General features: G+C 40.2%; 1 protein-coding gene across 1 annotated transcript in view; it reads left to right on the top strand.

Annotated features, from left to right (window-relative positions):
- PLXDC2 (plexin domain containing 2) overlaps nt 1–25,666 on the top strand; it is a 366,040-nt gene that overhangs the window by 266,015 nt on the left and 74,359 nt on the right. The window contains exons 6-9 of the mRNA XM_034760317.1: nt 2,734–2,852; nt 12,251–12,350; nt 23,552–23,647; nt 24,215–24,296. Coding sequence (XP_034616208.1) covers nt 2,734–2,852; nt 12,251–12,350; nt 23,552–23,647; nt 24,215–24,296 — 397 coding nt within the window. The remainder of the gene's footprint in view (nt 1–2,733; nt 2,853–12,250; nt 12,351–23,551; nt 23,648–24,214; nt 24,297–25,666) is intronic.

The raw sequence follows: 25,666 nt of genomic DNA, 5'->3' as shown, positions 1-25,666 counted from the left end.
TAAAACATGTATGCTTAAAATTAGGCATCTAAGGCCAATATTTTCAACAGCAGGAGCCTAAAATTAGAAAGACTGCTTTGTATTTGTTTATATTAATAGGCACTGTGCCTATTCCTGAGAAGGGAGAGTGGCTGGGCCTGGAAGTGCCCACTCTACAAAACATTTTTTGTATTTGCTTTCCATGAATATTCTAACAAATGAATTTATGGGGAGGAGAGTGAATTGTAAGCACATTTTATGGAATCGTTATGACAATATTTCATGTTTGTAATCATGAGTATTCATGCCAGAAAACGTATCTGGCAAGTTATGCTCATCCAAACAGAAATCCGCAATGCCTATATGTCAATCACAGTCCAGTAATTTTTTTGCAGAATTTAACTGACAAAAATATTCAAAGAAATACATTTCAGAAAACCGTGCTCCCTTTGCAGATGATTTACAAAGAAAAAAGTGGTGACATTCATCCAGTACATTTTTTTGACATGAATTGTTCTGCTAGCTGTGGCCTAACATAGCAGTGAGTTTGGTCAGCTATTTTTTCTCCTTAAAGTTATCTTTGCTGAGAGAGAGAGGCTATATGGAGAATTTCCATTATCATTAATTGTTAATCCAGCTATACAACCAATTAGGTGCTATTGTTGAACCTGTATTGTTGATGTAGCACTACATCTGTGTATCTATATACACCTCTACCTTGATATAACATTGTCCGCGGGAGCCAAAAAATCTTACTGCATTATAGGTGAAACCGCATTATATTGAACTTGCTTTGATCCGCCGGAGTGCGCAGCCTCCCCCCCCACCCCCAGAGTACTGCTTTACCACGTTATATCTGAATTCATGTTATATTGGGCCGTGTTATATCGGGGTAGAGGTGTATGTGTATTTATATTATATGTTATATACATGAATGACAAATGCAAATCCCTGCAGATATAATGGAGCTACAGGTGTGCCATAACCACTGAGGGAACCTGGCTGACTGAAAGGGATCTGAATGTCCTTGAGGAGGAACTGCTTAGGCTCCATACCTCCCTAACCTAATTCTTTGATGCCTGGGAGGGGCAGACTCCATTACATTGCCCTTAAAGTGATGGGGTTCGGCCTCAGAGTATGTGTCCACCCTTGGAAGTAGCTAACATTTCCGTAATCATGACGTTCTGCTCTGTTGCATGTGCTTTAGGACCAAGGATTTGGCTGGTTACTGTAAATGAAAAGAAATAGAATAAGTCACATCATCAGCTACATAGTTCAGTTTTTGCCTTTGTCATTCTCCCTCTGCTGTTTCTCCTTGAAGTGCATTAGTTACTTTGGAAACAATTCTGTATCCATATGGGTAGAGCTTAGTGACCTAGCCGTGTTGTCACCTCTCATGGAACCCAGCCCGGCAGACAGGTCCCCTGGGGAAAAAGAGCCAGTGCCACAGAAGCTGCTAACTCCCACTTATGCACAGGAGGGCTGAGCTCCATAAGGGGAGCAGAGTCTGGCCCACTGATGAATTTTCGTTTGTAACATTATGCAGGTGAAAATGAATCCTGAAATGGGAAAAGTCCTTTTAAAATTAAAATTTACTTAGCATTCAAAAATGAGCTTTCATGCTTATTGCTGTCTATGAAGAATGCATTGCATACAGTATTGATTTATGCGCTAAGATGATGAAATATACACTTGCAAGTCTATCACATCATTTGCATGTTCATAGTTTCCTAAAATATATTGGCAAAAAACAGGCATATAAGCTATTGTGCTAAAGATCTGTGGCTGAGGAGTTTGCAGGATACATCAAACGTGTTGAGCTACAGGCATATTGACCCACCTTGAAGCATCCTCGTGACACTACACAAGAAATGAAATAGAGGTTTTGTGAATCAAAGCACATAACTCCCATTAGTGTTAAAGGGAGATGTGCACTGGGGGAAGGATATAGTCCTAAATATGAAAGACATTTTCAGTAAACACTGTTTTGGTGATAAATTCCTTTCAGCCTAGCTGCCTCAATGTGTTTTGTAACCTCTCACCATCTGTAAAACATGCTTGCAGGGCATATGAGTCACTTGAGGGTACATTTTTAGTGTGGTGCATGGGGATCCAGCCAGACCAGTTCCCATGAATATTAATAGGCCTTTTGCAACAATCTCTGCACACTTAAGTCAGCATTTACCCCATCTATGGCTTTTTAGTGGCTTTAATTTAAACTGTATAGTTAATATTTATTGCAAACCACTAGTATTCTTCAGCATTCAGAAACACAGTGAAACCTTAGTGTACAGAAAAATTAATGTTTATATTGCTGCATTGTTAATGGAGGAAACTGAATACCTTAAATCACTTTTTCAATACCAGCAATTCCATTAACTTTTCAACCTTGATAGCCATTGGTTTATAGGATAAATGAAGGACACTGTGGTGTTGTGATTAAAGCAGCAAACTTGGAGTAGGAATACTGGGTTCTGTTCTTGATGATTGACACTGACCCATTCTATGACTTTAGGCAAGTCACTTAATCTGTCTTGACTAAAATTTATCTATATAATTGATATAACACTGTAATATCACATATTACAAGAGGGTTTGGTGCTCAAGTAACGTTTTAGATTTTAGGTGCTTTGAGGTTTTTGACTGAAATATGATATATAGGGACAAAGTATTTTTATGTAACTTCAGTAAATACTTACACTAATGTTAACGAATATTTTTCTTGTTTTTTCTTCCCCTTTCTGGGGCTCACAGGCACAGCACTTGTTGTCCAATGGGATCATGTACATCTGCAGGATAATTACAACCTAGGCAGCTTCACTTTTCAGGCTACCCTTCTCAATGATGGGCGTATCATTTTTGGATATAAAGAAGTAAGTTGGGTCTGAAAACTATCATTTGAATAATTATATCACTTTACAATCCCACAATTTCTGTCTGTCAGGACTTACTCTGTATAATTTTTAGTTTGTTACTTGAAAGTTCAAATGTGTCAAAATCACATTTATATTTTGCTACACATAAGATCCTTGTTCTGCTGAAACTTGAATTCCTTTGTAAACCTGAAGGTCATATGATTACCTTGAAAACCGTGGCTTGAATATCACAGTTGTGAATTTCATTTGACTGTAAGGTGATACTTTTCTGGACGTTTTCAGTGCTGATTGTTTAGTAAAGTCCTAGTGGGGGTTGGGAGGTGGAATCTAATTTGATAGATTAGTTTAGCTAGTTTTGGCCCTTTTGTAAATATTGTATACATAGTAGTTGCCATTAACAAGTGTCCATTTACCAATAGCTACCATACCTTGGCATCTGAGACGCTGCAATATTTTCATGTATATAAATAAATAACTGTTGTATCTCACTGTTAGCTTTGTGTGGAGTTTTCAGGTTATATGTAGATTGGGGACAGATTGTTTGTCCCTCTTGGTAGCAGAACAGGGTTGGGTGGTGGCAAACAAAGTCTTTTCTGCTTCAGTTTTGTTCGCTCAGGCTCTTGGAAGTGCTTCAGAAGCTTAGAGTTGTGACCAACACTTGGGACTCACTTCTTTGCTTGCTGATAAAATGAGTTGAGGGGATGTTTTCTAGTCAATTTCATTCAAAGTTGTTTGTCCACCTTGTTACTTATGGTCACAGTGACAAGATACTTTTTAATCTCATTTTGGCAAGGAGGTTTGGACTTTTCCTTTTGGATGTGGTCCTGCCTATGGTTAATTTTTTAGAAAGGAAGGATGTGGCTAAGGTGTGGCCTGGGATTCAGAAGATAAATTTCCTATCCTGCGACAGACATCCTGTATCAGTACAGGCAGGTCACTTAATCTCTTTCGGTCTCAGTTCCCCATCTGTAACGTGGGGATAATAGTACTTCCCTAGACTGCATTAAAGTCTTAGATACCACAGTAATTGAGCCATATAAGCACCTGCTATAGATAAATGCCCCTTGTCACCTCCAGACTAGATTATTACAATGGAAAATTAATGGGGCTAATTCTTAAGACCACTTGGAAACCTCATGCAGTGTCAAATGTGTAGGAGTGCCTACTTAGCTGTGTATCTCACAGGGGACAATGCTGTGTTTGTGATCCTCTCTAACTTTGAATTCATTTCTGGATGTTACACAAGATATTAGTTTTGATTTATAAAAATGTAACTTGTTTGACTTTGGAACAGATTTTCCCTCTTGGTACAATAGCACAGCACTCTGATCTTCAGGGTATGCAGCAAGACTTACCCTTTCCTTCTCTTTAAGAGCCACGGGGAAAATGTAAGGTCAATAGGAAGGTCTAAATCCTGTGTCTTGAATGCTGTGTCCTCATTTACACCTCTGCAGAGTGGGTGTCAGAGATTGTCATTTTGATTTGGTAACATTTTACAGTCATCTTGCACTCATTTTGTATAGGTATAAATATTAATAAAAGGGGCCAGGCACTCTGATACCACCACATTCAGAATCAGAACACCCATCTAAACACACTTCTCTAAAGAAGGCAACTCCACCAGAGAAGTAAATCACATCATGGAAAAGGCCACCCAAATACCCCAGGAGAACCTGTTTCAATAGAGAAGAAAAACTCACAGACCTCAGACCCCTAGTTGCCACCTTCCACCCCAGACTGGAACCCATATAGAATCATAGAATATTTGGGTTGGAAGAGACCTCAGGAGGTCATCTAATCCCTACTTAAAGCAGGACCAATACCAACTAAATCATCCCTGTCAAGCCAGGCCTTAGAGGTTTTTAAGGATGGAGATTCTACCACCTCCCTAGGTAACCCATTCCAGTGCTTCACCACCCTCCTAGTGAAATAGTGTTTCCTAATATCCAACCTACACCTCCCCCACTGCAACTTGAGACCATTGCTCCTTGATCTGTCTTCTGCCACCACTGAGAACTGCCTAGCTCCATCCCCTTTGGAATCCTCCTTCAGGTAGTTGAAGGCTGCCATCAAATCCCCCCTCCCTCTTCTCTTCTGCAGACTAATAACCTCAATTTCCTCAGCCTCTCTGCGTAAGTCATGTGGGGATCCTCAAACAATTACAATCCATATTTAATGGGGACCACATCCTGAAAGAAATCATTGCTGAACTCCCTCTTCTGGCCATCAGACAACCCCCCAGTCTTTCCTAGTTCGTCATCAAAAGCAAGTTCTACACAGACTAGGACCTATGAACTCAGAGTAGCACCAGACCCTGCCAGTAGTCACTGCTATGATGATCAATTCCCCCCCCCCCCCACCAAACACATCTTTCAAGATTCACGGGTCCTACAGATGCTTTTCACAACATGTGTTATACCTCATCCAGTGCACTAAGTACTCCAACAACATCTATGTGGGTGAAACCAGACAATTACTGTGCTCTTGAATGAACTCTCACAGAAAAAATAAGAGAAAAACGCCACATTACCTGTGGGCAGATACTGCATAACTGATCTTTCAATACTTGTCCTCAAAGGAAATCTGCTTGACATCTTCTAAAGGTGAGCCTGGGAGCTTAAATTTATAACTCTGCTAGACACTAGAAACCATGGACTGAAAAGGGACACTGGTTTTATGTCTCATTACAGCAATTTGTAACACACCACACTGCCTGCTACTCCTATTGCCCACTTCAGAACACTTTGTACATAACAATCTAACTCCCAGTTGCCCATTTCATTTCAAGTGACTACCTCCAACATGCATTACCTCTTCTGCTGGACAATCTGTCCCATATTGTATTTAGCTCAGACACTCTGCTTCTTTTCCCAGACCTGAGGAAGAGCTCTGTGTATCCTGAACGCTTGTACCTTTCACCAGCAGAAAGTTGGTCCAATAAAAGATATTACTTCACCTACCTTGTCTCTCATAACCTGGAAGCAACATGGCTTCAAGAACATGCAAAGTACAAAAGTTAGACATGTGGCAAAAAAGTTGGCCAATAATACTGAGACTGAGTCAACTGTTATCTATAAGGAATCAAGATTAAAAATAACTCTGACTACATGCTTCAGGGTATTGGGAGTGGAGTGGAAACTAAAGCACCTTACCTGAAGCTTTCACGTCTCACTCCTATTTATTCAAACCATCTGAGATTTCCTTTTTCATATCCTTCTTTCTGTCATCCTGGCCCACTACAGGCCTTCTGACCCCATAAATACTGTGGTGTTGTATTGAAGCAAGGTCTCAGGTCTGGCTTAACAGGGTTCTAGAGAGCTGTGCTATTAAAATCTTGCACATTCTGTGAACTCCCTGGTCAGGTGTACTCCAGAGGTATTTTGCATTGCTTACCTTCAAAGCCCAAGGAAACTCTGAACTCATGTGTTGAAAACAGCAGCTAACTCAGCAGAGATTGTTAGCACTACTGAGACTCCAGAATGTGTGCCAGGAAAAGCAGGAGGTAATTTGGATTTGGGAAGAGGGAGCTATGGACCTGAAAATTTTCAAAACTAAGTATTTAAGTTCTCTACAAAATACGGGGTTGGGTTTAGTCTAGTTCTTTTTTTCTCTGAACGTGTTTATCCATCCATAAATAAGTATTTTTATCATCCCCTTTTCTAGTGTATCTTTTTGATATTCCTTTTGCATTATAATATCGGAATTGATTTACAAGAATGTAAATATACTTTGTATAAGCCAAAGGCTTCTGTGTATTATAAATTCCTTTGAGGAAAGAAACTAGATTTTTTCAAGTAAGCTGAATGTTTATTTTTAACACTTTAGTTTGTTTACTGTGTACACTTTCTCTTTGAATGCTGCTTTGCTAATACTTAATGTTATTCAGCATGCTGAACCTCACTGAAAGTGTATTATATTGTCTAACTAATGCAGTTTACATTAATGAATATTTTACTGGTAGTTTGTAATGCTTAGGACACACTGAAGTGAGAATTCAGTTTTGTCAGTAGAGGATATTAATAAACAATCTGTAGGGAAATGTGCTTATGTATATTTTAATCGTGACTGCCCTCTGCTTCTATAGTAAATCTCAGAAGGTCAGTTTTTAAGAGCTTTACAGTTTATTTAAAAAAGAGCTTTTTAATCCAGTCTTCTGTTGGAAGTACTTAAAGCTAATGTTCCTTAGGCCAGGTCTACACTGCAGACATGGGTAGACATAAGGCAGCTTACATCGACCTAACTCTGTAAGTGTCTGTCCTATGCTAAAGCATTGCTCCCCTGATTTAAGTCCCCCCCCCCGTAACTTCACTTCCACAAGAGGTGCAGCGCTTTGGTCGATGTAGTTAGACCAGTGGTTCCCAAACTGGGGTTCATGAACCCCTGGGGGTTCATGAAATGTTACAGGGGGTTCTTGGGGGGGGGGGGGGGGAATTCTCTAATGGCGGTCAGAGATGTCCCTAGGGATCCTGGGCAGCACAGGGCCAGCAGCCTGGAGCTCCTGGACTTCCAAGAGCTAAGCAGATCAAAGCAAGCATTGCGATCACACTGAGGAGATTTAAACTTCAAGACTCATAAGAAATGGAAAGGGAGGTGGATATTTTTTGCTGTTTTTAAAATTATATAGGCAGCTAGTACTGTTTAAAATTCTTATGAACAATTTTAAGCTTTGTTGTAACGTGCATTGTTTGCCTGGACTGCTCAAGACCTGAATGCTTGTGTAGGAGGAACTCTTTGAGTTGGCTTCTTAAATACCTTCATGCTGTTTCACATCTGAAACATAGGAGCCTTGTCTTATAACAGGCTTATTCAAAATGATACAAGCTACAAAAGTGAGATCTTGAGAGTGTTGCCGTTTTCATAATGCAATAAAAATACTGTAATGACTAATAATTAATAACAAATAGTGTGTAATAAGCATGTCATAAAAACAAATTTTATATTTCCAAGATCACTGCTTTTATAATTTATACTCAGGTAAAGGAGAAAATCCCTGGAAATATTCACTTTTAGGAGGGAGTTTGCAAGACTTGACATTTTAGTGAAAGGGGTTCACAAGTTGTTAAAGTTTGGGAACCACTGAGTTAGACCAAGGCAGTGTCTGTATTCTGCGTTACTTACATTGCCTGTCAGCTCCACATCCTGCCTGGCACTGAGAGGCCAGATTCTCAGCTCAGTACAGATTTCCCAGCTGGAGCCCATGGCTGCTGGCTCTCAGTGCCTGGCAACCAGGCTCCCAAGTCCCACAAGAACAAACCCTTAATCCCAGTCCTGTGCAGTGGGGCCAGGGACACATACTCAGTCTCACCAGGCGCAGTCAATATAAATGGCATCTTCTTCTCTGACCCTTATTATTGTGTTTTTCCTGTAGCTGCTCTAGCTCTCCTTTCAGCTGGCTCATCTCGTAGGCCATATCTATACTACAAAGTTAGTCGACTTTATGTAAGTCGACATTGGGCCTCTGATTTAAGCAAGTTGATCTTGCATGTCCACATTATGCTCATTGTGTCGGAGTGCATCCTCACTAGCAGGGCTTGCATCGACGCATAGAACACTGCACTGTGTTGCTGTCCCACAGTGGTGCCTTCCCTGGCATCATGCTCCTCTGCCAACTGGTCCTGTGAAGGGATAGCTCCAGGGTTAAAAACAGTTCTTGGCTGTCGGGAAGAATAGATCCTCCACTTGCCTGCCTCACATTCTCCTCTTCCTCCTCCTCGTTGTTGCTCAAGTTCTCTTAGGGTTCCTGGGAGGTATCCATGGAGTGTTTTGGGATAGTGATGAGGTCTCTGCTGAAAATCACATGCAGCGCCTCATAAAAGCAGCATGTCTGTGGGGCAGAACCAGAATGACTGTTCAACTCCCTTGTCTTCTGGTACGCTTGCCAAAGCTCCTTTATTTTCATGCGGCACTGCTGCATGTCCCTGGTGTAGCCCTTCTCCCCCATGCCCTGCACGATCTTAGCATAGATGTGAACATTTCTTCTGCTGGATCGGAGCTCTGCCTGCACAGACTCTTCTCCCCACATAGCAATAATATCCAGCACCTCCTGTGTACTCCAGGCTGGAGTGCGTTCACGGCCTTGAGTCTCCATGATCACGAGCTCTTCTGATTTATGGGAGATAATGCTGCCTGCTTTTTATTTACAATGTCAACTGAAAGTGAGAACAGGCGTTCACATGCCACTGTTGTAGCCGGCATTGCAAGGTATTTATGTGCCAGATATGCTAAACATTTGCATGCCCCTTCATGCTTCGGCCACCATTCCAGAGGACATGCTTTCATGCTTATGACAGGTTCTGCTCGACAACGATCCAAAGCAGTGAGGACCGACACATCATCTGAGTCAGATGCCACCAGCAGAATGCTGATTTTCTTTTTTGGTGGTTCAGGTTCTGTAGATTCTGCTCTTCGGAGTGTTGCTCTTCTAAGGCGTCTGAAAGCATGCCCCACACCTCGTCCCTCTCAGATTTTGGATGGCACTTCAGATTCTTAAAGCTTGAGTCGAGTGCTGTAGCTATCTTTAGAAATCTCACATTGGTACCTTCTTTGCATTTTGTCAAATCTGCCGTGAAAGTGTTCTTAAATCGAACATGTAGTGGGTCAGCATACGAGACTGCCATAACACGAAATATATGGCAGAATGCAAGTATAACGACAGAGCAGGAGACATACAATTCTCCCCCAAGGAGTTCAGTCACAAATTTAATTAACACATTATTTTTGTAATGAGCGTTACATTTGTAAGTTGCACTTTCACAATTAAGAAATTGCACTACAGCACGTGTCTGTGAATTGAAAAATACTATTTCTTTTGCTTATTTTTTTTTACAGTGCAAATGTTTGTAATCAAAAAATATTAGGTGAGCACTGTACACGTTGTATTCCGAGTTATAATTGAAATCAATATTTTTTGAATGTAGAAAAACCACCCAGGAATATTTATAATATATATCAATTGGTATTCTATTATTGTTTAGCAGCATGATTAAAACTGCGATTAATTGTGATTAATTTTTAAAGCGAGTTAATTTGTTTTGAGTTAATCACTTGCGTTAACTGCGATTAATTGACAGCCCTGATTCCCATGATAGCCCTACACAGTACTGCCATAACTGCAGTCTCCATAGTTGTGCCCTTCTCAGAGACGCTGCTCCTTTGAGGCCCTGCCCTGAGTCCTTGCTGCACATTGATCAGCCCAAGGCCCTGCCTGGGTCCCTACTATACAGTGTTTTACCTCTGACACTAGCTTCCACTCCCCAGTACCCTCCTCTGCGTCAGTGCCTCCACTGGGCAATTATTTCCCTCACTCTTCAAGGCTCTCCACAGACACCATCTTTCCCAAGTTCCCTCTTCAAAGGGCAGAACCACTTGATGTGTTCCATTTTCACACACCTGAAACACTCAGGCCCCTTCCTACCCCTCCTGGTCTAAACCTCCCAGTAGTCACACCACTACCTGGGGCAGGGACGTGTGAAGGAATTTAAATCTGACCCCTTTTGGAGGGGCACGTCTGTAGCCCCAGCCCCGGTAGGAACTTGCTCTCCCCTGGCCCCGGCCACGGGAGAAGCTTGCTGCTCTTCTCCTCCTCCACCCGAACCCTGGCCCGTGGAGAAGCTGGCTCTTCCCTACCCCCCAGCCCCGGTAAGGGCTGGCTTTCCCCCTACTCCAGCAGGACCTCGCTCTTCTCCTCCCCACCCTCGGCCACTGGAGCAGTTTGTTCTTCCTTGGCCCTGGGGCCAGAGAAGTTCTGTGCCCCCATCAATTATGGGGGAGGCCATGCTGCTGCTTTCCCCACCCCCTTTTGCACGCCTCTGACTGGGGCACCCAAATCTTCAGTGTCAGTCTACATTCCTACAGTCTACATTCTAATGTCCTTACCCCCCCCCCCAACAAAAGCATACACCTCCTGAGAACCCTCTTGTCCTTGCCCCTTCTTGAACTGCAGTAATCTGTGCTGGGTTCCACGCTGGGTCTCCCCCATTTCTATGGTGCTACCCTGTGACAGACTTGATATGAAAGCATTATTGGAAAACATTTAATTAGATTTCTGATCCAGTTTATTGGTTCTGAACTTTAGGATCTTGAGTTGTTGGCGATTGTTAGAGATTGATTCCATGCTTAACATCTCATTAGAATAAGCACACGAAAGCCGAAATCTGCAGGGAATTTGGCAAAATCTGTGAAGATATTTCTGCTCCAAATCTTTGTGCAGATGGCTCTATTTGTGTTTTCCATATCACATGGCTCCAATCTCCTATTTTAATACCCGATATCACCATTAGACACAAAATTAGACATTCACAATTTTTATTTTATGGGAACACTTGATATCATTTACATCTCGGGCTATCAGTTTTGGGCACAGTTAGATAGTTACACAAACTTGAACTGCACCTGTAGTTTTTTTGTGAGCATGAAACTCTGGTTACTTAGCTCATCTAGTCTGACCCCTCTGTATCTTGCAGATCTTATTCACTGCATCTTCCTCCAGCAATGTCGTCTTTAACCTCATCTTGAATAGCTAAATGGATGATGCCTTTTATGGTCTCTTTTCCTCCAGTTTAGGAATATTTCTTTCATATGCAGCCTAAGCTTTTCCTCCTTTGTCCTACAGTCTTCTGAGGTTGTGATTAATTCCCTTCTTTCATTTATACTCTCCCTTTATAGAGTTTTCTAGACTCTGATTATATCCCCTTTGAGTGTTATATTTTGGAGACTATGAAAATATGGTTCCTTCAGACTCTTTTCATATATATTGTCCTCCAATGCTTGTAACTAATCTGAATATATTCTTATGTTTTTCTGTATCTTTCCCAAACTGTGGAGACAAGAACTACATAAAATATTCCAGGAACAGTTGCACCAAAAAGTAAATGGAATGCCAGGATATAAGGATTCCTAAGGAGGATACATATGTCATCTGTATGAGTTTGCTATGCTGATCAATATTTAATAGTAGATAATAAGTTCAGATAATTAAGCCATAAAGTTAACCCTCCCATTAAAATGAACATGGAAGCCAACACTTTTCTAGGGCAGTATCGTTCCCATCTATTTGGCTGCAGATCCAGACAGTATTGTAACAATTGTCATTGTCCAGTCTAGCTGAACACAAAAGGAAGGAAAGAAGTGTTTTGTTTTAAAAAAGAGGTGATTATGTGAATATTGTTAAATAGGCTGTAAATCAAAGTAGGATAAAATTAAAATCAACAGTTTCAGTCTATATTAAAACTTCGTTTAGGCATGCTGCATCCTTCTTATAATATGTTTAAATTTCTATTTTATATCTGTTAAACACACACTAAACACTCATTCTGGCAGTACTGTTATTTTTAGCCTTGAATTTCTTGATGTAAAAAATTAATATTTAATGCCCATCAATCTATTTTCTCTTCCAGATTCCTGTCTCAGTGACACAGATAAGTTCAACCAATCACCCAGTGAAAGTGGGACTGTCGGATGCATTTGTGGTGGTCCATAGGATCCAGCAAATTCCCAGTATGTAATAAAAGTTCTGTATGATGTGAACCAGTGTGGAGGTGGGAAGCAAATTTTGCATGGAGGCGGATTTAACTGAACAACAAATCACTTAGCTAATTTCAGTTTGTTAATTCAAATGCAATTTGATGTGATTTATAGATCTCACTGTAGCTTCCCGTTTTATTTCTCTTGAACTGATGACTTAAGTACAATAAAATAACTAAAGAGTCAGACAAAGTAAAATAAATCAACCAACACAATTCTGTATTCCATATAGGCTATTCCACCTTAGTTGCTGCAGTATGTTTCTTTATTAGTAAATGGGAACAAATAATCTGTGCATAGAATGCCTTTGTACCTAGGTGAAAGATAAAATCATCCTTTCAAAGTTGGATTTTTTTTTTTTTTTTTGAGAACACATTCCACACTGTGAATGTCAGACCACATACATTCCTTTCAGTGAGGGCAAGGGAGAGAAGACACAGAAATTAACTAGTGTTTTGTGTTTGCATAATCTTTTCAGTTACACTGTTTTTTGCCTTTTTATTTTCTCTGAGGTTAAAGGTGTTATAAAAGTTTTAAAATACTCATTTTACTTAAAATTAAGACTAGTCATCACTCCTTATTTTGTTATCACTTGGTGTTCGTATATCTTGATCATAGCTCGACTTCAGTTGCACCATTAAGGATTCCAGTGCACACTTCATTTTCTAGGTGCACTGTCTTTACAGACATACTTTGGGCCAGATTGTCCAGTACACCTTAGGGAAGGTGTGCTTGGAAAAAAGATGCAATGAAACAAGCTGCCCAAGACTGTCCCTAGTGCTTTAGGACTGTATAAGCAGTCCCCAAAGTGGACAATGCTGGCAGGGGTGGTGGCATAGCCAAACCTGATGTGAGCTGACCTGATTCAGCCCATCCCCAAAGCAGCCTGCAGGCTGGGCTACCATGAAAATTAAAGCTGCATTCAACACTTACAAAGGCCTTTTCTATCCCTGCACCAGCAGGAGTAAGTCTGGCCCGACACATGTCATTTAATGGCAAATGATAACATTACCAAATGGAAAACATAACCTCTGCTTGTGTGGACTCGTTCATTCAAAGCTTTGCAAAATGGGTAAGGATTTTTATCCTCACTTTATATTCTAAGGTGCCAAAGTGGATAAGGGCCGCCCACGTGGAGTAGATAAAAGTTGTAGGTGTTCATTGCCCCTTGGGAGTAAGCACTAAGGATTTGATCCAATGCTCTTTGAAGTCAGTGGAAATATTCTAATTTATTTTAATGGGCATTGGATTACAGCCTAAGGAATTGCCCAAGATCACACAGCAAGTCTGTAGAAGAGTTGCAAATGGAAACCAAGTCTCTTGCATCTAATTCCCTGTACTAGACACGACTGAAAGGACTTTTCCTTATATTTACAAATTTAGAACATATGGCATGCATGTGTTATGCCTCAGACATCACTCTAGCTTGAAATTTTGTATACATATAAGCATATCTCACACTTACCCAATTTTACTTTTCCCTAACATTATTATGTTTGAATTTATAGTCATCTAATGAATTTCACGGTTGCAATATTTGTAATGCCTAATTTTGAGGATATATTAACTTTTCATCTACATGGGTGGTTTGGGGGGGGTTGTTTGTCCCCCCCCTCCCCGATTTTATGAAGTGATACTAATTTACCAGTGCACATATTATAGAGTGTCATTTTAAGCTTATTCTGTTCATTTTGTCATCTCTGGTAAATGGCAGATAAGCAAACTGCAAATGGGTGAGAGGCTAAGCAGTGGAATTGCAGCGGCTATTTTGATTGTTTCCTTTCTACACCACCTACTGTACTCTTTAGGTTGTGCTACTTTGACTTCTTCACTTATAGGAGAGTACTGTTTTGTGAAGGGTGGAAATTCTTGGTAACTGTGTTGCTTACTAGCTTGCAGTTCTTGAGGGAAGTATTATTATTCAAGGGAATGGCCAATTTGCAGTTGACTTTCTTGGAGTCAAACAGTACTTTCAACAGAACAAGTTTATATTAGTATGTGCCAGCAATATAACAGTATCCTGACAGAACTGTTAAATAGTGTTGGCCTGTAGAGAGCCAATGTCAGCTGCTCTTTAAGTATGCATGTTCTTGCATTCTTGTCTTTCAGAGGTGTTAAATCAGCCATGGTTCCAGTCAATTACTGCAAAAGTGAAATAAAATATAGTTGTTTTAGTTTATTTGTTGGTTCTTTAGGACACAGAATATAAATTGCTGCTTACTTTGTCCCTGAAGAAGGCAAAGAGTTCGTATAGCTGTGTTGTTAGTTCTTGTCTAATATTTTAGCTAGGACTTTGCATCAACTGGCTAGACAGCATGGGAAACTGTAAACTGGAATATGAATTTCACATAGGGACTCCTTTATAACCCTTTTAGAAAAGAGCTTACAGTTCATAATTTGTGTTGATTTATATGTTCAGCAACCTCCATGTCGTGCTCAAGAACTGGTTGACTTCATACTGCGAAGCTGGGGAAATGCCCTCAGTCTTCTTGTACTAATGCCTTTTCTCTTGATGCTTGAAAAGCTGTTTCAACTGCTCGCTAGGTGCCACTTCCATTTATGGCAATGGGACAAGGGCATGTTTCCTGTGGAATAATAATGAAAATTAAGTTCAATGCTACTTGAAGTGAATTTCCAGCATAGATAGCTAGTATACACTCATGGCAGATCAGTCCCATTAGTGACTTGGAAACAGAACATCATCCAGAGATGGATGAATCTATTTCAACACTTCAAACCTGCTTTAGTATACTATAGAAGGTAAATGAATTAGAATTTGGATAGATTGGGAGTGAGGTTCCTTGAACTGTCTACAATAAATGCTTATTCCAGAAAAACGAAGCCTTTGGTTTTGCATTGAATGTATACTAGTGTAACTGGCCAGAATCTGTTCTCAGGCATACCAGTATACATCCAGTATAATTATAATGAAGTAAACAACATTCTCTAGATTTACAGCCATGTACAGTAACCGAGTGCTTTCTCACTGTAAGGAGCAAGCATTTTCCTTTCACAGAGGAGCAGAGATGTAGCACATAATATGTGCAGGCTGTTTTTACATTGTTCAACCAGTTGAACTTCTTTTGATTGAGCAGAGCTCTCTTTAAATACACAACTAGGTGTTTGACCTTTTGTGTACCTATAATCCTTGTTAGTCTTTGTCAAAAGGAATCACTTTCTCTACATATGGCATTTCTGGCATTTTCCTCTATAGTACAGGTTAATGGGTGTGAGAAATCTGAGGTGAACCTCACTTTACCAGGACCTTTATCGGACATATAATCAAAACTTTTCCAGATGTTCTAACATCAGTGGATGCAAACTCAAAATGCCAAAAGTGAAATTTCTTTGGAAATAAGTCAAAATTCTTCATTTGGGTCATTTCATCTTCTATTATACAAGAGTTTATTCTTTGGTGGCTTCTAAATAGTAGGCAGCACCTGATTTACATTTGATCTTTTCAACTTGTTTCACCATTGTTCAGTACAAAATGTAACCATGGTATGTTGGCTATTATTAGGCACAGACAGATAAGCTTTTGTATTTAAAACAAAAAACCAGCACAATTGGCAGTTCAGTTGGGAAAATTGCAGACAAAGTGGCACAGTGATAAATTTTGTGAATCACTGTACTGATTTCTCTACACTGGATGTCTTTTAGAACCACATCTGGCTTATTTGGGGCTTTTTTCATTGTTTTTTTTCTACCCGCTCAAAAAAAATTAAAACCAAAAGTATTTTCAGAGTTTCAATGGGATAATATTTAAAAAATGATTATAGCCGTATGTTCATGACTGAAGTACAAAACTCAGTATTCCAGCAGAGACTGACGATAAAGCTGTTGTCCTCTATTTACCTCAACAATTTTGAACTAGTTAAAAGGCTTAATAAGTCTGTTTTTCAGAGGTGCTGAACATCTTTATTTCCCACTGACTTTAACTGGAATTATGGAAACTCAGCACCTCTGTAAATCAGGCTCTCCAACTTCAGGATACCACCCTGCTTTTTATGGAAGAAAATTTAGAGCTAACAGCTGGATCTTTCAAACATTGGCCAAAAGAGAAAATAATTTTTGTAAATATTCATGAAACAACACATTTATTCCAAAGTCAGGCAAAACTGCTTAATGTTGATGAATAAACATGCTTCCCTGAAAATCTGATTTGGAGGCATTTCATTTTTGTTATGGTTGGTTATTTCCTCTAAAAAGCATTTAACCAAGACTAAAAAAAAGGACTGTTTATAAGAATTGGGAACAAAACTGAAGGATTTTTGTTTTCTTCACAGAGAAGTCTTAGTGTATAGACAGTTTATCTCAATTGATGGCAATCATCGTTGGAAGGATATATCATTAGCTAGTTATAGTTTTCTTGTTAAATGTTGGATAAAGCTATGTACAGTCCAGTCAGTCTCACTGTCTAAATGAGGGAAATCTCAACAGAGGAAATGGCATCAGAGCTGTTTGGGTTTAATTCACTCATTGATTTCTTATCAAACAAAACATGAAAAGTGGTACATTTAGTGATGGGTCAAGCTTGGAATTCAGTTCTGATAAACACTCAAAGGTCTGGATATGCATGTGATTCTGGCAAGCGACCATTTTGTCTGATGTTAATAAAAGTCTCTCTCCTTTCACCCCCAAAGGCTTTGCAGTAGCAACCCTTTGTTCTCTGTCTACGGCATGCATTTACCTGGGATGTTTCCTAGGATTTGCCCCATTGCTATTGCAAAGCAGTTTGGGGGTTTTGGGGGGATGGGAGAGTGAGTGGGATGTGGAATTTTGGTAGATCTCTTTGCTTTGCTGGATTTTTATTTTATTGTTCCTATTGGTTGACTATGTTTCTAGCTAAATACTGTGCAGAGTTGCTAGTGCAGAACAACCGCTACATTTCAGATGTGCCTGAGTTTGTGTGAGGCATGAGTACATATCCAGGACACTATAAGAGGGATGTGCCATTGGTAATAAGAGGGATGAGTCTGGCAATGAAAGTCAGATAGGAGTTGGCTAATGGGGTCATGGGGTGTCTCTGATCTGTCTATAGACAAGCTGAATGTTCTTTAAATTAACTTTTCTCTCTTGTAAGAAAGCACTCTATAAGTCTTAATACCTGTCTTCAGGTTAGCTATTGCTGTGATTGGCAATAGTTCTGATAGTATGGCTAATTCTACAGCTGCTCTCAGCAGGTCGTCTTTCCTTTTCTTCATCATCCCTGTTATATCAACTACTAACTCCTTGCACCTCTGTTGCCACCTTCTCTTCACTGTTCCTTATTCTTTTTTCTTCTCTGTCAGGCCAGCCCTTTCTTTCTACTCCCAGGCCATTCTCAGTCTTCTCTCTCTACTGCATTCCCTTTTCCTACTCTCAAGCTTTTATTTCTACGCTTTGGTCTATCATCTCTGTCCCAGATCCCTTTTCTCTCTCTTTTCCAGGACACTCCTTTTTCAATACCTTTCTCCTATTTTTTTTAAATAATTGTTTTTAAATTGCTCATGTAGAAAATAATGAAGAAATATTGCCTCCAACCTGACACTGTGCTCAACTCTAAAACACCGAGCAGGTGTTCTGCTTGCTGAGCTCACACTGCACTGAGAATCATGGTCCATAATGAACAAAGTACAGTGTAAAATGTACACTGCTCGGTTTTTCATACAGCCTCACTGTGGATTGCTACTCCATGCTGGTCTTCTTATGCGACACACAAATGTGTGGACTTTGTCCCACTGATGATGTTTCACACTGGGATCTGTTAAGGCAAGTTCAACTATTTTAGGAAGTATGTGCTGTGTCAACCCAAGGTTTAAAAACACTGAAATTCCTCTACAACACTGTGTATGCAAATCAAAATGGACGTTTAGTTATCAATTAACAACATTCCAGTTTCAGTGCAATTAGTGCCCCTCAATATATAGTGCAACTCAAGCATGTAAAATCAAGACACATCTCTGTATATTAAAACTGTGAAAGATTTTGCTCTGGTTTGTAAACAGCAGTGACAGCCCTGAAAGAACATTAGGGTTAAACTTCTGAAGTCTCCAAGAAGGGTGTCTGCTGGTTGTCTCTTGATATTCATCGGGTTAAGATGAAGCAGCACCATTTAAAATGAAGGGCCTAATTCCCTGCTGTCTTGCATGTTATGTGGTCATCTACAGCTGTGCAAAGTGGGTGTACAAGTTTAACATTCTGGTCTTGCAGCATTTTACACCCACTTTGCACAGATGGAGATGACTACACAGAAGGCCAAATCTCAGCCCCAATATGCTTCCCTGATTGCATGTCAAGGCTGAACCATGCACCTGAGGATTCACTGGCTAATTAGAGGCGTGGCAATCTTCTGATCACATAACAGCTCCTTGGGCTGCTGTTACCATGTGCCTGAGGTGAAAACAGCTCTAACCTGGCTCTGACTTTTGTCAGGGGCCGACTTGGCTCCCAGCCCTCTCCAAGATTTGGCAATGTGGAGTGTTCCTAGTGTAAAAAACCTTTGTTTCCCAATCCCCAGGTCCTGTGCTCAGCACAGCAGGGCCGCCCAGAGGATTCAGGGGGCCTGGGGCAAATCAATTTTGGGGGGCCCTTCCATAAAAAAATTGCAATATTATAGAATACTATATTCTCGTGGGGGCCCCTGAGGGGCCCGGGGCAAATTGCCCCACTTGCCCCCCCCGCCCCCCCCGGAGAGCCCCTGCAGCACAGCTCAGTTGGACCCACAAACTAGGTAAAAGATGCAAGGAAGTAGAGAATACTGTCCTATTGAGTGTTTTCCCCAACCAGCTAAACTACAGGTGGCAAACACTCAACTGTGTCTGTTGCTGGATGGCTTTTCTACATTACTCACAAAACAATTATTTGGAGCTTAATTCGTTGGCTCACTCATTGACAGATTATCTCATCTGTGTGTCCTGAACTGCTACCCTTTCACACCATGATTTTATAACTTTTGTTGAACTGAGGTGCAAATTCCTCCAACTGCTGGTGACTTTGCAGTGTTTTGAGTAACTTTTAGAGAATGTTAAAAATGACTGTTTTACAAAGAGTAGGGTTACCATACGTCCGGATTTTCCCGGACATGTCCGGCTTTTTGGTCCTCAAATCCCCATCCGGGGGGAATTGCCAAAAAGCCGAACATGTTTGGGAAAATACTAGTCCCCCGCTTACCTTAGAGCGGCTCCGGCAGGCTGCGAGCTGCAGGCAGATTCCCCTGTGGCGGCGGCTCCTGCTGCCCCCCCCCAGACACCTCAGCTTTGTGTAGCTGAAGAGCCGAGCTGCCTGAGCGCTACCAGGGGGTGCAGGGTCTGGAGGTCTAGGGGCTGCCAAGCAAACTGTGAAGCCGGTAGCATTCGGGCAGCTGTTTTGCGTGGCTGGGAGGGAGGAGGGGGAAGGTGGGGCGCTCAGGGGAGGGGGCAGAGTTGGGGCAGAGACTTTGGGGAAGGGGCAGAGTTGGGGCGGGGAAGGGGCGGAGTTGGGTTGGGCGGGGAAGGGGCAGAGTTGGGCGGGGAAGGGGTGGGGCCAGGGCCTTGTGGAGTGTCCTCTTTTTTTTTTTTTTTTTTTTTAATTTTTAAATATGGTAACCCTAACAAAGAGGGACCCACATCTTGGTTGGAAGTTTAGGGCTTGTCTACGCTTCCTCAGAGTTCAGATTATGGGGGGTGAATGCAGTGTGCACCAAAGTGCTGCAGTGTAACTGCCCTGTAGATGCTGAGGGCATGAACTAAATCACTCCTCATTTGTGTTAACATAGTTCTCTTCAAACAGGACTACAGTAATGCTAACGAGGAACCTTTTCATGCGCACCTAATGTATTCAAATGGGGGAGTTATAGTGCAGCCCTTTGGTGCATGCTGCTATTCCCACCCCTGAAGTCCAAGCTGTGGGGCAGTGTAGACACAGCCTTGGACACACATGCATAACCATGCATTATAAGGAAGCAGCACTTCCCTAGTGTCAAACAGTAGATTCTTGTTTGTAGTCATTAGTTAATGTTAGTAGTTTACAGACCTTTGAAGATGGAAAGTGCTTGACGTGCTGAGGGTGAATATTACTTTGAAATTAATCTTCAGACCATTCTGACTCTTTTGCATTCAGTTGGAGTTGGCTGCCAGTCATATGGGATTAGCAGCATGATCAACCCAAAATTCATACTTGCTCCTATGGCGTGAAGATCTCAGTTGGTCTCATATAGTAGTAGTTGCTGGATTGAAAAGTCATATTGTACTGAGACTTGCCCAACTCTCTTTTGTAACTTTTTTATTTGATTCATAAATTGCTGGTAGTATAAGCTGAATATCCTTCATAGCTTGTTTATTTTGTACTGAGCTGTCATACTCATTTGTAAACAGGTCATTTTTTTTTCACCCCTTAGATTCACAAATACATAAGAACTCTCTGACTAGATAAGCTATTTTTGTTAGTGGTTCTTGCTGATTCTAGGGCTGATGTTGAATCCGTGGGGGGTCTTTAAGTGACAAAGCCTTGTCATTTGTGCAGATAAAATTAGAAGATTTAACTGAAATAGATTTAATAGAAGAAACCTAATCAGGGTTTACATCTGTAAAATGTATGCATTCAGAATAGTTCAATACAAGTACTAACCCTTTTGATATGTTGGAGAAGCCTCCGCTGCTCTTGTGTTACTGCACCATCTGCAGAGCCTCCTGCATTCTGTAGCTAATGTAGTAAACTCTGGCACTTCTGATTCAAGTAATGTTTATATGTCATTATTTCATTTAAACCACTGTGATAATCCTGTAGAGAAAAATGTGCTATCAGACCAGTATTTTAGACATCTATAATTTACAGATACGTTGCTTAATCTCTTGAAAGGACTATTGCAATTGGTCTTGTGACAGCATGCTATCTCTTTAGAGGCTAGCAACAGTGCTGAGGTGTGTAGTTACCTCAAGAGGCTAGTTTTCTCTTCAGTTCTTTTATGCCAGAAATCTGCCTTCGTTTTTCTATTCAAAGATATTACATCTGGACTATTTGGACTATATTGTAAATGCAATAGTTGCCCACAAGGTAGAAACTGTTACTGAAGAATTATACATTATTGATCCTTTTCAAATTAAAAAAAAAATCATGGTAGACAAAGACTAAAAGAGAAGTAAAACATTTTTCATACACATGCTCAGGGAAATACTATTAACAGAAATGTATTTCTAATACACACCGAGGTTATCTAAGCTATCGTGACATGTGGTATTATATTTTTTTGTCATGCCAAAAGCGTGATGGATGCTTTACAAACAAGTATAAATACAAAGTCCCTGCCCCAAGAGATTGCAGTGAAAAGCCTCTTTTCAACAAGATGCTTAAGGCCGTGCTTAACTTAGTCTATGAGTAGTCCCATGCTAGGTGCATGCTTACAGTTAAGCATGCACCTAACTACCTGGGTGAAGTGAGGCCTTAGACTGCAAACTCTGGTGGGCAGGGACTTTGTCTTTATACTTGTTTGTTAAATACCCAAACCAAATAGACAGCCTGTGAAAAGCAACAACAGCACCCAAGTGAATGCTGCATGTGTCTAGGATTGGGGACTTCGGTTGTGTTTTTCTGCTTTGGTTTGGTTTCTGGCTTTTGGTCTCTTAGGAAGAAGAGGACTGAGGATTAGGCCTGAGGAATATGTGAGTTTTGAAAGGGGATGAAAAGTGCATTTCAAATCAAATTTTCAAAAGAAGCTGTACCTGTATTTTCCATACGTTTTAACTGTACACAAATCTGAGTGCTTGTACTTCCAGCTACCTGCTTACAGCGCAAATCAAGTAGTTAAGAGTGCAAGTACTCAGATTCCTACCTATTGCTAGGCTTTCTTACACCACGTGTCACCACAGTATGGAAGTCCACATTATGGTTTGTGGGTACCAACTGTTTCTCCAAAAGGGAGGGTCAAGCCTCCATCCATCTGAAAATGTATCACTTAATGGGATTAGCAGTCACGCTGCATTCTGCATGATTATAAATCAGCTTTTATATCAGACATAATCTTACATAATATTAGTATTTTTAGTAATTATCTGCAGGGTGATTGTGACAGACTGTTTCATGGGGATTTTGGAAAGCCTGAATACCTGGTTTCATACATGTCCCCCTTGGGCATTTATTGTGACAGACTCAGAAATAACAAGATTATGGCAAACCAACCTGCACTGTTCACCTCTGCTAATGACAGAATGCTGCATTTATAGTGCCAGTGCCATCATTTATATCTATGTATCCATTTGCCTTTTTTTTTTGGACAGGAGCCAGATTTTAAAAAACAAAACAAACAAAAGCTTCAGGCATCAGCAGGAATTCATTTCAAACACATTCCCTGATTGTTTCGATTTGGCAGGTGCTTCTCTTGGTCAAAACATATAATGTAAGACCAGTGGTATAGTCTATACTTTTAATTTGCAAATGTTCTGGTCTGCTTTGCAGCCATACACTTAATATCTGGAGTATTGAAGATGACCAGAATAAATAATAGAACACTGAATAGGAAACTAACAATAAAATGGTTTTTTTTTTTTTTTTTACATTTCCCTTCTGTTGCTTTGGGCTTGTGTGTTCAAAGCCTGTCAAAACAGTACACTTATAACTTAGCAGTGAATCTTCTGCTTTGAGAAACATACCTGATTTCAGTTTATGTAGTGATTTCATATGCAGCTGCCTTTTTACTAACACTTTTCTTGACTCCATTTTTTTAATATTAAAAAAGTTCTAATCCAATACTTTTGAGCAAAGGCTGCCGTATTAAGATGTGAAGTAGCTTCCAGCTAACAAATACATTAAGTGATGAAACCATTTTTGTTTGCACATTTTGAGAACAAATGGCATTCCGACAGTATGTTTCTATAAGCCATCTAGCTTGGGAAACATATTCTTGGGGGAAATATCTGAAATATAGTCTAAAATCTATTTGAGTATGAGCTTTAGAAGTTCTGCCTAAATGAGTTAATGAGATGGCTGAGAGCTCATTCAGCATTTTCATAGTCCTTTATTGGTGAAAGGCTCTGATGGTTTCTCAAATGAATCTCGTATTCTAGAGCTGTTAAGTTAAAATGTGTCATGGGGTAAATGTGCTGTCTGTGTGTGTGTGTGTGTATAGCAAGCAACTGGTAAACCCATTGGTTTCTCACAGGGTGCAGCTTGCAAAACAATAAGATATGAAAATATCTCCTCCCTGTTTTCCTCCCTGGTAGATGTCCGTAGAAGAACGATTTATGAATACCACAGGGTGGAGCTACAGATGTCAAAGATTACCAATCTGTCAGCTGTTGAGATGATACCTCTACCTAGTAAGTAAAATTTAATATGGACAGGTCCAAAGTAGTTGGAAAATGCAGAGTTCCAAAATATTTTCCTAGAATCTGAGGGTTTGAAAACTTTATATAGCTGACTAGTGCTTCAAGTAAGTTAACAGATCAGAATTTTATCATAACTGCCAGTAGATCTTGAATGATAACTGCACTAAATGATTTTCCAATGAGTGTCTATATATCCATTGTTTGCTTCATGAAGAAAGGGAGAAAAGTTCAAGCTTGTGAGTCAAACACAAAAATTTATGTGTGCAGTAAAATAAAAAATTTGCAACCTTAGTGAAAGGAGGTTTTTGGAAATGGGATTAAATTTACAAATGGAAAACAAATTAAATCCTGAAGATCAAAAGTACCTTCTCTGCATATATCTGTACAATACATGCTAACCGGCTATCTTTGATATGTCATGCTGCACATCTGTGAGCCCAGTGATCGCTTAAATACATTTTTGGAGAGGATTTATTTTTGCTTTGCACATGCAGTAAGAATTGTCTATAAGATTAATGGGTGTATTAATTTTTATTTATTTATTTATCCATATCCCAGCCTGTCTCCAGTTTAACAGCTGTGGTCCCTGTGTCACTGCCCAGATTGGCTTCAACTGCAGCTGGTGTAATAAACTCCAAAGGTAAAGAGCCTTTTTCTTTGGCCTTTGATATACGGCCATGCTCAAAATGTATTCAAAAAAAAGTTTGACCTTATATGATCCAGGATATAGGACTTGTTCTTTGGGGGAATTTATCTGCTGAGGAAAGAGAAGGGGGATGCTTTTGGCATTGTAATTTACAGTATCATTCTAAAGTAATATTGTTCACTATGAACCTCGGCATCTCCCATTATCAGCAACACATCACTACCCCATTTAACTTTAATAAAGAAAGTGAGGAAGGAAGGGCCCAAGGGCTGACAGAGCAAGCATACGTTTCTCAGAGTTCCTGTTAAAACCATTATTTGCATATTCTTATCTGAAGCTCTAATTATCTTTGGTTTAAAGTGACAGATAGAAACCATAATTAAATTCATTTTTGCTCCTTGTATGTCACCAGAAAGAATCAGAAAGAAATGCCCCTTGGCCTCTGCATGCAGTGACGAGTGTGTAAATGTAGCTATAAAAACCTGTTTGTCCCCCGAACAGGAATGATACTGATACAACCAGGAGTTAAAAAAAAAAAAAGTGTCTTTGAGCCTCTCATCATGGTTAGTGAACATTTTGGGTCTCGTCATCCCCTCACTGCTGCATTCACTCTGACAGTCATGTCAGCTGCAGGAACAATTTGGAAGCTTTACGGAATAGCTGAAGTGTAAAGAGCAAAATGATAACTGTGATCGTGGCTTTTCAAAAAGTTCTTCATTTGCTGACCTTGGTATCTAGAATTTATTTAACAGCAGTTCAGTTATGTAAAATACAGTATAGTTATGGATGTGAATTATTTGTGTTTTTGCTTTTCAGCCTTAGAGATTAAGTACACAAATCTTATTTATAAAGTGTATGAATAATGAAAGGAGAAAAGGCTATTAGCATTTTAAAAACGTGCAGTTATTAACAGGATGCTGAAAGACTGGCAAGTAGTTGACAAAGGTGGTATGGAATTCAGAATTTGTGATAATTTATATTCATATTTTCCTGAGCTGCTTTGCTGGAAGTAGGTTTGTATCAAAGCTTGCTGCAAATCAGCTTTGTCCACTTATTTTGCCAGACAGCCCTGATATGGTATTTTATCTACATCAGATTGTATCACGCAGCATGACAAATGTTGTACAGAATAAAAATATACACCTGTAGCAGACTATTCCAAGGAAAGGCTAAGTGAGCAGGCCTTGCAAGTGTGCCCCAGTTGCTTGGTGTGAAGTTTAGTCTTAGGATTTGTTCCTGTTCCCACTGAAGCATGAACGTGCATTGACTTCGTTAGGAGCAAGAGCTGATGCTTTGGGTCCATGTTGCTGTCCTCCTTGTTCAGGTGAAACACCCACTGGAGTGAGTGGGAGCTTTGTCCGTGG

The sequence above is a fragment of the Trachemys scripta genome, chromosome 2 (assembly GCF_013100865.1).
Source record: "Trachemys scripta elegans isolate TJP31775 chromosome 2, CAS_Tse_1.0, whole genome shotgun sequence".
Taxonomy (NCBI): Eukaryota; Metazoa; Chordata; order Testudines; family Emydidae; genus Trachemys; species Trachemys scripta.
This window is presented reverse-complemented; position numbering and strand designations above follow the sequence as displayed.